At 48.1% G+C, this 10,241-nt stretch overlaps 3 protein-coding genes across 3 annotated transcripts; all 3 read left to right on the top strand.

Moving 5' to 3' along the window:
* Positions 1–890: 890 nt before the first annotated feature.
* EI90DRAFT_3296118 (uncharacterized protein) lies at positions 891–2,233 on the top strand (the record flags this gene model as incomplete). The annotated part of the gene is made up of 6 exons (XM_039067466.1): positions 891–972; positions 1,071–1,297; positions 1,455–1,495; positions 1,615–1,697; positions 1,718–1,881; positions 1,997–2,233. The coding sequence occupies 6 exons, from the start codon at positions 891–893 to the stop codon at positions 2,069–2,071; spliced, it is 672 nt and encodes a 223-aa protein (XP_038907596.1). The 3' UTR covers positions 2,072–2,233.
* Positions 2,234–5,992: 3,759 nt separating this feature from the next.
* Positions 5,993–6,561, top strand: EI90DRAFT_3101817 (uncharacterized protein). The gene has a single exon (XM_039062580.1). The coding sequence runs from the start codon at positions 6,113–6,115 to the stop codon at positions 6,356–6,358; it is 246 nt and encodes an 81-aa protein (XP_038907595.1). The 5' UTR covers positions 5,993–6,112; the 3' UTR covers positions 6,359–6,561.
* A 2,329-nt stretch (positions 6,562–8,890) lies between these two features.
* On the top strand, positions 8,891–9,845 carry EI90DRAFT_3101813 (uncharacterized protein). Its single transcript, XM_039062579.1, has 3 exons — positions 8,891–9,274; positions 9,342–9,407; positions 9,475–9,845. The coding sequence occupies exons 1-3, from the start codon at positions 9,149–9,151 to the stop codon at positions 9,598–9,600; spliced, it is 318 nt and encodes a 105-aa protein (XP_038907594.1). The 5' UTR covers positions 8,891–9,148; the 3' UTR covers positions 9,601–9,845.
* The last annotated feature ends 396 nt before the right edge of the window (positions 9,846–10,241 follow it).

The raw sequence follows: 10,241 nt of genomic DNA, 5'->3' as shown, positions 1-10,241 counted from the left end.
ATCCTGCTATCCGGGACTGTCACTGAGGAAATGCGTTACGCACATAAGTCGCCTGCGTCGTTCCTAGTTGTGCTTGTTGCCCAGGAACAGTGGTAGGGACCACCGGACAGTTTGACTTGGAAAAGATCAAAGTGCGCGGGTGCTCAGTGAGCCTGGGCTGGTAAGCGCTTCTCCCCACTTGGAACCGGTGGGGAAGTGACCGTAGGAACCGCCACTGACCTCTTGAACGAGAGGAAAGGGTAGGCTGTGGATCTGACAGCCCGAGAGAAAGTCGAAGCACCGGCGCTTCGGTGAGCTGGCACTCAGCAGATGCTGAGGTGCCTTTATTCCCACGTGGACGGTGGGGACGATCATATAGACCGTCTCGGCCTCTCTCAGTGGAGTGCGGAAAGCAAAGTGGAATGAAATAACACAAGGTGGAAGGTGCGCGGCACCTGTGGCATGACAAAGAGGAACAGAGGTAGGGCAGTGTGCCTAGTGAACGTAATCGGAGTCTGGGTATAGATTGAAAACGTGGGAAAAAGTGAAAGGAACAGGAAAGACATGATAGAAATTAGACACCTATGTACAGATCACATTGCATACAAGGAGAAGTGCTCCGTTTCGGGATGAACCGGGTATGTGTGTGGAATGGCCCCTAGGTGGAGAGCAACTGAGACAGAACGAAGTGTTGATGATTTATCGTCAGCGGAGGCCAGGAGGATAGCCCTCTTAAGTTTGGTTGCTCGTGGGAGAAGCAACGGCAGGTGAATAAGAAGTGTGCTCTACCGATTCAGGCTCTGAGCATAGAAGGCAGTTGGGCAAGTCCATCTGGCTAGATAGGCGCGTAGAGCTACATATGCAGATTGTGGTGGAAGAACTTCTTGACAGGGATGCGGTGTTCTCGAGGAATGTGCTGGGTTTCTGTTGTCACGGATAGAAGCAGGGCACAGGGGTGTTGGGACTGGTGGCTTTTTTGTCTGGATAATGTTAGTGAGTTTGTTGACTGCGGCATCAATGGTCTGCTGCATGGTAGCGATGTCCAATCCCTTTCCAGCCTTAGCAAAAATTCCTCTGAGAATGCTTTCCAGTTTGTACCAGTTGGGTCGAAGGGGAGGTCAGGAAAAGGAGCAGCGTGACATTGCTGTGCGCAACAATGGAGAGACTTGAAGATGGGAAAAAAGAGGAACAATATAAACAGGGTGGGAAAACGCTGAGGAATTCCGGGCTGGAAAGTGATATTGCAAGCAAGGTAGCAGCTGAGGCCCAACCTTGTTCGATGGCGAAGCACCCAAACGTACGGAAGCGAAGACTACAGGTGCGAACCAAAACAAGATCCTTGAACATGGACCCAAATTTTACTGACTATGAATGAAAGCAACATGCCAAATGTTACCCAAAGCTGCCGCCATACGAGAGGGAGACAAGATAATCGATGAATTGTTATCACGATTTAGCGCTTATACACCACGTAGGTGGAGATGTTAAGCTTGCAGTCAAAGAGCTCCGATTTTTGGTGAAATCGGGTTCACGAATTTTTTTTTTAAAACGGTTGTAATGTGATATAAGTTCAAGCGACAACACAAGTGTGGTGGGCCCAATATGACTCTGAATGGTTATACACTACTAACATAGCGCACCATTAGGAGTGAAGAGGCGAGGGAGCATGGATAAACGTGAAGGCGGAGAGAAGGGTGGGAAGATATATGGAAAGATCAGTGAATTGGCGGAATGACAGGATATGAAGAAGGTGCATTGCACAGCAAAGGCTACTGGTCACAAGGCTTGCCTAAAAAGCGCACCATGCCACATGTTCTGGTTACCTTCGATTCAGTGCGCGTCTGTGCCCGTCGGCAAATGCCGAACTGTCGGAAATCAAAGAGAAAGGGGCGAAAAATCAAGGTGTGAAGGAGATTTGAGAGATTAGATATGTTTGGGGCATCGATTTTTCTGTTGAGGTGATGACGATGGGGCAAAGAAATAACACAAGTTGTGCACAGTTGTGCACTTCATTCAGGTTGTTCCTTCCTGGCGTGAAACGCCTATCATCTATGGCAGACCTGACTGCCTCACTGGACACGTTTGTGCTTGAATGATATCCATCCGATGTTCTATATGAAAATTTCGAGTAAGATGCTCCAGTTATAAGGCAAGTTTCAAAAACGTGCCAGTCACGCGAGCTTATCACAATATTATCCCAACCCGAAATCTGCACTCGCTAACACTTTGTGCGCTCTCAATATCCCCACTGCAGCCTGAAACGACAATAAACCTATGGGCAGTTGCCTCAGCAAACGTGATGTTATGAGTGGTTATGAACCTGATGTAGGACTCACCAGACCCTTCGCGAGTTTCACACCAGACTAACAGCATCGTCAGGTTTACGAACCTGGTGGGGGGTATGTACCCAGGAGCAACAAATGGGCATCAGTTCGTGTTTTGGATAGTTTACTGTACCTGTTTTGTGACCGACTTTTGCTACAGAATTCTGTCCCGCTGAAGCCCGTTAAGTCAAAGGTGAAGTGCTAGAGCATGAAACCTCGAGCCCTTTAACTGATGGTGCCTGACATAATTCCAAGCCACCACCACCTCGGACTCCAGAGGCGATTCCGATTGGTTCACAGGTGGGTTTCAACTCGCCTCTTATGGGATGTACTTTCGGCTGAGGAGAATTCAGGTCCAATTTCCATCAGCAGAAAGGCATGACTTGTTGCTCACCCACACGACATTCTCCTGATAATCTACCCAGTAACAAACGAACGAGATTGCAAAGTTCTCCTAGTGCTCCGCCTATACGGTACGTTGCTTTCGTCTGGGCTGGAAATCCTAGAAATGATGAACATTTTCTAGTGGTGGTGCGCCTGGGAGGTCACGATATAAGACTATAGCTTGATCTACGATGATCTTCTTCGGCTTTAGGGTCTCGTTTTCGTGTTGTACATGTTGCCATCTAGGCATGATCAAATGCTGGAGAATAGATTTTGCCAACCTGTCCGTCGATAGTGTGCATTTGTGTGCCGCTCATCACACCACAGACTTGTCCGCTGATCAGAAGCTACCGTTTCCCAGCAGAGGAGAACAAGACAGCATATGCTGCGCTATCGTGTTTTCCAGTTCCATCGACACAGAACACCAATGGATTGCCAGCAAGAAGAACCCCTGCCATCATTTGCAGTGAGAGGGACATATACTGTGCTGTCCAGATCGATTCGATGTTTTCTATCACCACTGACCACATCCCAGACAAACGATTCAGCGGGACTGTGTTGCGAGAGTACTCTACGGACGCCAGCGGCATCTACGTGACCGTATAAGGATTTACAGTGCTGCCATCCAGATGTGTATAGCCTTGTCACCCAAGTGGAAGCCGATCTGAGGCTATGAGGGCTGAATGACAACGAGTTAACCCACAAAGGTGGTAGCAGACTAGGTTGAGCCGACCCTCCGCACAGCAGATGTAAATTTGGGAGTTGTCCTCCAGTGCACACTCAATTTGCGTGCCGTCGGGAGAAATGATGGCAAAAACACAAATGGAATCCAAACCGAGAATAGGGAAACCATCGTCGCACTCCAGATCCAGACTGCATATTGCCGACATGTGGACACACCTGTCTCCATCAAGGCTGAGGAAACTGCGTAAAGGGGTCCGCCGAGTTGCATCGGGGAATGTCTAGCCGCAGTGATATAATACAGTGCTCTAAGGGGTTGATTGATTGATGAGTGATGATTCATTACCGTTTGGGCATGCCGAGCGACCGAATGGCAGGGATGAGAATGAGGAAAGAGGATGACTGAGAACTTGCTTATAGCACAGTATGACCGATACATGCTGGAAATCTGTGTGAACAATTCCTTATTGTCAGCGCGCAGTTGCTATAATCACCAAATGAGGTTCACATGTGTTGAACCGAACACATGGGAAAAACTATCATCCACTGCTCGATAAGATGCATGGTCGCGCATTATAGCCATTGATACCACCTAGTACGGCAGCTAATTCTTTGGGGATCTTTCTAGAGCTTGGGTGATGTTCAATACGCCCGACAGACCAGCATAGGCCAGCTTCTAAAGGCAAACAGAGAGGTCCCGACAATACGCCAGCGACCCAGGCCCAAAGGCGTGTTCCCATGCCAGAACTTAAAAGACGCTCGAGTGTCTAAAGCAATGATTTGAAGCCCGTGTTTAAACACTCCGCTTGATTACCTTGCCCGGACTCGGTAAGAGCCAGCTGCAACGGTTCAAAGTTATCCGACAGTTGATTGTCATCGGTGGAGGGTGGAATTAAGTCCTGCCACACACGATAGGAATGGAAATGGCTGTGAAAAGTTTGCGAATCAGTTGTTCAAGCATAATAGACTTTCCATCTCTGAGGACCTCTTTGGGATACTGGATTCTAACTCCGAAGTTCTTGAGAATCTCGCTCAGTTTCCTGCACAGAGAATATAGGGTGAGCCTCCCAAAAAAAAGGCACAGGAGAGCCTACCAAGAAAATTATGGCCCCAGTTTCCTCACTCCGGGTAACTGGACATATGCCAATGCCGAAATATCACGCTTTCAAACCATGAAGGACACCGCACGGTTTAGTCTGGATGGATTTGCGGCTTCGTCTGATCGAGGGCCGATCGGACTTGAATTATGGAGGTAGAGAACCGGCAGCACTCTGTCGCTCGTGGATCAATGGACTGAAAATCTCCGACGCACCCTATAAATAGGATTCCAACATCTGAAACGGTTCCAAAACGACTGTAGGGACAAGCCATCATCACGTTGGTCTCACCAGAATGCAATAATACAAACCTGGATGCTAGCGAGTTCCGATTCCGCATTCGAGGACAACGACCCGGACGCATGCATGATTTACGTCCAACCCTCATAGCTTCTAACAAGAGGAACAGATGTCTGTGAAAGCTAGCTGGGGTTCCATCAAAAACAAAAAAAGAACCGAGACGAGGCGCCATGCCAGAGGTCAGTGCAAACACTTGAATTCCGTCCGGCCCTGTTGCGAAGAGATCAATATGTCGTCAGTGGTTTTGTGAAGGGCCAAACTCGGGGCACCGTTGGCATCTCACTCTTCGTACCTGGCGCTAATCAAGTAGACGTGTACAGTAAGGTGTGGCGAGTAACGAAAGTCGCTGATAGAATAGATGAACAGGGATATGTCAAGCAGGATGGAGGGGGGGGGGGGTATGAAACCTAGCTTGTTGGAGACAAGCAACAACTTGAATTAAGACTTGGTTGAGGTTGGGGTTGGGGGCGAGCAGCATTTCTTTCTGACCTTGCCCCATTGGCAAAACGGCTTTAAACATGAAGAAACAAAGCAGAGGAAAAAGGACGCTTTCTCGCGAATTGCCTGACCTCGCAAGCAAGGTAATGTGAGAGTGCAACATGGCGAAAGCATGGAGTACGGGATTCCGGATTGTTCGCATGTAAATCTAACCCTTCCCGTTATTATATCACCTGCCTAAACTGAGGATTTGCCATCTTATGTACTAGTAGGGAGTCACTCACAGCTTGTGATTTATTACTTAACGGCTATGTATTACCTTGTAGCGGATGAATGGCCCAACCGATAACATTGACTCATTCAATTGAGTTACACTCTCTCATGTGGAGGTTTCCAACTGCCCAATTAGAATTTTCCACCTGCCCAATTGGTTTCCTTACATGCTATTTTTTATTTTGCAAGAGCCTGCCTCCCAAAGGATTAGTACTCAAAACCGCCCAGAATCTGAGACCATGCTTTCGCCATGTGTGTGTGTGTTTCACTTTTTACAGAAAAAAAAAACCGTGTGTCAACGTGTTCCGTATATAATCCTAGCTAGGGGCTAGGATGGGAGATAAAGTAAGGGACAGCTTATTTACTTAACCGGCTATCAGAAACCTGAGGCATGCATTGATGGACTAGTTCGCAGGGTCATGTAGCGGAAGGCGTGTCAATTTCAAAGTCTGCTGGACATCGCTATGATCTATAAAGGGGGTTCTGTGCTTATCTGCAGGCAGCATAATTTGATGCACAGTAATTCAGTTCCTCGGGGAGAGTGCCCGCTCAGCTGGATCGGTTCGCAGCTGGCGACTTCACTACCTCAAAGCGTTCCTTCCTGTATGCCAGCTTCTATGAGTAACTACGGGGGACATGCCCCGTAGGATCGATGATGAGTCGTCGGTGCGACATATACATATGGACGCCAGATCAAGGATGAAGATCGTGGAACGCTATACTGAACTGTTAGTCTCTCGCTCAAGGGGCTTGGCCCGTGCTTACTTACCCCCTCTACTCTGGTCAAAAATCCATCCGATGCTTGCCGTTGGAATGGCGATAATGTATATAGCGCTCAGTCATATGGTTTGTGGTTCATTGAAATGCATCATGACAATATGACAATAAAATTCGGACAACTACCTGTGCAGCTAGACCTCGTTGACCGATAAGAATATCAAACAACAAAAGCGCTCGCGCACCAAGGACACCAAGAAAGGAATGAAAGTTCAAACCGAGCCATGAAAATGAGAACCAGATGACCTCTCATTTCCTTTTGAATATTGGTTTTTTGAACGAACCGGGCCGTGCCGGGCAGCTCTCCCTCAGCTAAAATTATAAAGAGCGAGGTTTATATTGGAGCTCCGGTAATTGTTCTCAAGAACTCGTTTGCGTAAGAGTACGATATCCAACGATCGTGCCCAGGTGAATTCCTCTTCATCGCTACATAGATTCCTGTAGTACTTAGGATCATATCCAACGACTTGGACATCCGGGTATATCTTAACAAATTCAACAACAACGTATGAAGGTGCAGTGAATTCTCGCTGCAATGCCCGGCTCGATCTTCATGTTTTATCTGGTTGGGGGCTTGGTCAACTTGTCAATACCACCAAGTATGCCATACCATCATCGGAGCAAAACAGGCCGTTTGATATCCATCAGTAAATGAACTGTGTAACACACCAATAAGAAATCCGCCAGATTTGCACGAGACGTACATATGTTCGTATAGTCATTGAAGATCCGAAAGCGCACAGTCAGAGTATTTGGGTGTCAGGCGCCAGGCACCAACAAGTATTCAAGACCACTCTTCCTCCCAAGCCTACACTGTTTCGACTGCCCCAGATGCTTCGTTGACCCGAAATTCGGCTGTTCGAATTGTTAAGGGTGCCTCTACGTCCACCAGTAGCAAACATAAGTCTGTCCATGTTAGTATGACTCCAAGCTATCTTCGTCCGAGCGACTCTGGTTCAGGGATCTTAATGGAGTGCAACAAGATAGCGGATTTACGGTCCCAGAAAGTAACGTAGGCCACCCATCTCATAAATGTCAGCATTCGGTCATTCAACCAGTCTTCGAGGGTGGGCACCTTTCTCGGCGCATAACAGCGAGCCAGCAGTTGGTAAGTTGTAAGTATGCAGTGGGTTAGGCCTTGCTTGACGTTCGGTGACGTTCAGCCAGAAAAGCTGTACCCGGAATGCTGAGCTTCTATATCCGCTGAGAAGCAGCTAAGGGTAATATAATAAACAGAAAGACAAATCAAATGAGGAATCCTGTCTCGCGAAACCATGCTATAATGGTGCCCAAGACTTCGGCATTTGTGCCCCTTGAACGCGAGAATCAAGCGTCGTACGATGTTGAGATAAACTGTGGCATTCGGGCGATTATGAATTCAGGGTTCGGACTCCCCCCCCAATTCCAATGGGCAGAGTCTGCCCTACCACAGCCCACCTTGAGGCTGCGATGAACTCCTTAACTAATAGGAATGAACCAAGCCGGAAATGATCTGAGCGCCAACTAGTGGCCTCAGTCACAGAAACGACGGAGCGTTAGCTTCGGGCCAAAGATGGCATAGGGGAAACAAGAGCAATTACACCGACCGTGACTGTGAGCAGTACGAACCACTAGTTGTAGCGGCCTACAGTGCATTGACCACATTTGGAAGCGTTCGTCTCACTTAGAGAGGAGCTGGACTCGAGAAGGATATTGTCATAAATGCCCCGCGAGCTTGGCCAACGGATTTCCCGTTATGGTAATGTAGTAAAGATGCCCGGCGGTTGGGTGTCCGGTTGTCACGCCAGTTCTGCTGAGGCAAGGTGGCTATGCAAAGTGATTCAAAACTTCCATTTCAGGAATGGATTTGCATTCAAAAATGGAAAATTTCCCCTGCCGGTCGGGTGTCACGCGTCACAACGAGTTGCCGGTTGGCAGTTTATATCATGTGACTAGTCACGTGCCTGGTTCGGCCGGAAGTTGTGTGAGTACAGTAAGTATGCTCGAAGAACAACTGGGGCCGACCTGATTGTTAGATACCATACGGCTATTGTTGCGCAAAGAGGGTATGACTACAGCTCGGTGATGGACGAGAGGAAAGGCAGAAGGGCTCCGACGAGGCTATGGTGTCAGATGGCAAGCCCGATGTCATTCACGTTGCGCAATGTATGTGTATCCGATGGCACGGACAACATGATTTGCTACAACATTAGCATCAAATGCTAAGGTGATCGCATGCGGTTTTGCCTGGCGGAGCTCTGAAGAAGCGCCAGCTGGTTGGGAAACTCAGAATATAAATACGTGTAAATACAAATGATACGTGTGGATAAACATTCATCCTGGCACCACCTTCAACCATGCCATGTCAACCTTGGAGTACATTCGCCCCTGCCGATACGTTGGGTTATAGAAAATTACGTTATCACGACTTCGAAAAACTGTAGTTTTGGCGAAACATGTTGGATCTTATCCCTGACTTGACACCCCAATGACGGTCACACCTTTCTTCTCGCCGGACCCTGACCCCTTCACGCCAACCCTGCGCCGGCCGTAATACCAGGGGGAACTGCACAGTGAGACTGTACGGAAGTTCAGTGTCCCAACGAAAATCGGATTTGCGAGTATATCAGGGCTGCAAGATCGCTGTGGACCAGCCATCGGGAAGTCCTCGCTGTTTGGTCACAGAGCTCTTTCCGACGTTCGCCGTGGGGTCAAGCCGTAATGACACCTGTTTTTCGGTCGCATCAGAGGATTATGAGCTACCGGAGCCAAGAATTGGCGTTGGGCTTGTTGGAGTTCGCGTGGCCCTCTGGTTTTATTATCGGTCCTTCTACTCTTCCTTTCCAAAACTGGTGGTGATGCTATATTTCCGGCGTGCTACGCGCCTTCGTAAATCCTAGCTTTGTGAGATCAGACATGCAGAGAGGCGGAGCAAGCGAAAAAAAATTTCGCGGTAGCTGTTCCAGCTTTTCATGGAACACTACTATGGTTCGAAGCCAACATTACCGTCATTTGTTTCCCTCAACACTTGCGGTTGCCCTTGTGAGCTACTTGTCGCATACCCTTACTGCATAAACCCTGAATAGAAACGTCGTCTCCTCGGAACTAGAAGACTTTCCTGATCTGGCTGTTGTTGGCTTCAACAATCACTCGTTGCTTATTGGTGCATTACTATGTGCGTACCTGAGTTCTTTTTCTCCTCTTCCAATTCACCCTCATCTAAACTCCCCCCCCCCCTTCAGCTACTAACGGTGGGAGGATTCTTGCAGGGAAAGATTCCTTCTTCTGGAGCGTCGCCACCGCTTCCGCTTTCCCTTCTATATATAATTGGGACGTTGGTCCTGCATGTCCGTTGCTCGTGGGATTGATCATTGCTAATGCTCTAGTACTACATAGCTGTATACAGGATTTGCAGATGATTAAGGACACTTCGAAGCATGCTACTGGGATCGATTGGAATACATATACGTTTTTCCCTATATTATCTAGACATATTCGTGATCCGGGCTTGCAGCAGAAAGCAGCGTCTTTCCATCTGACGCGACGCAGGACAGCGTGGGCAGCAAAATGGCCTCAATAAAGAAGTAGCAAAAGGTCACCCAACGTACTTCAGAAGCGAGTGGGTGCGCTCCACATCATTATGGGCAAGGAGTTGAAGGAGTTAGAGTCTTGGCACTGGCGTATGGTGTGCAATCTCATATGCTGGGAGAAGGGGCTTAGGCGAAGAAAGGGAAACTTCGCAATATGCTGCAGGCCATGTAATTAATGACAGTAAATGAATGACAGTAATATTGACGGTCGACGCAGCACATCATGATAGTTTTAAATGTAAACAAACAATCGTCCTCATGGTCACAAACAAATGGGTTATCACAACAGGGGAATCTTATAAATATGATGTGTCCAATGAACAAAACGCAGAAATGAATGGTGGGGACCGCCCGGATTTAAACGGACGCTCCAAGAGTTAAATAGTTTCACAGGAAGAAAGAACGTAGCAATGGTAATG

The sequence above is a fragment of the Cantharellus anzutake genome (genome assembly GCF_015039405.1).
Source record: "Cantharellus anzutake strain C23 chromosome Unknown EI90scaffold_284, whole genome shotgun sequence".
Taxonomy (NCBI): Eukaryota; Fungi; Basidiomycota; class Agaricomycetes; order Cantharellales; family Hydnaceae; genus Cantharellus; species Cantharellus anzutake.
Note: the sequence above shows the minus strand (reverse complement) of the source record. Positions and strands in the feature narration are given on the sequence as shown.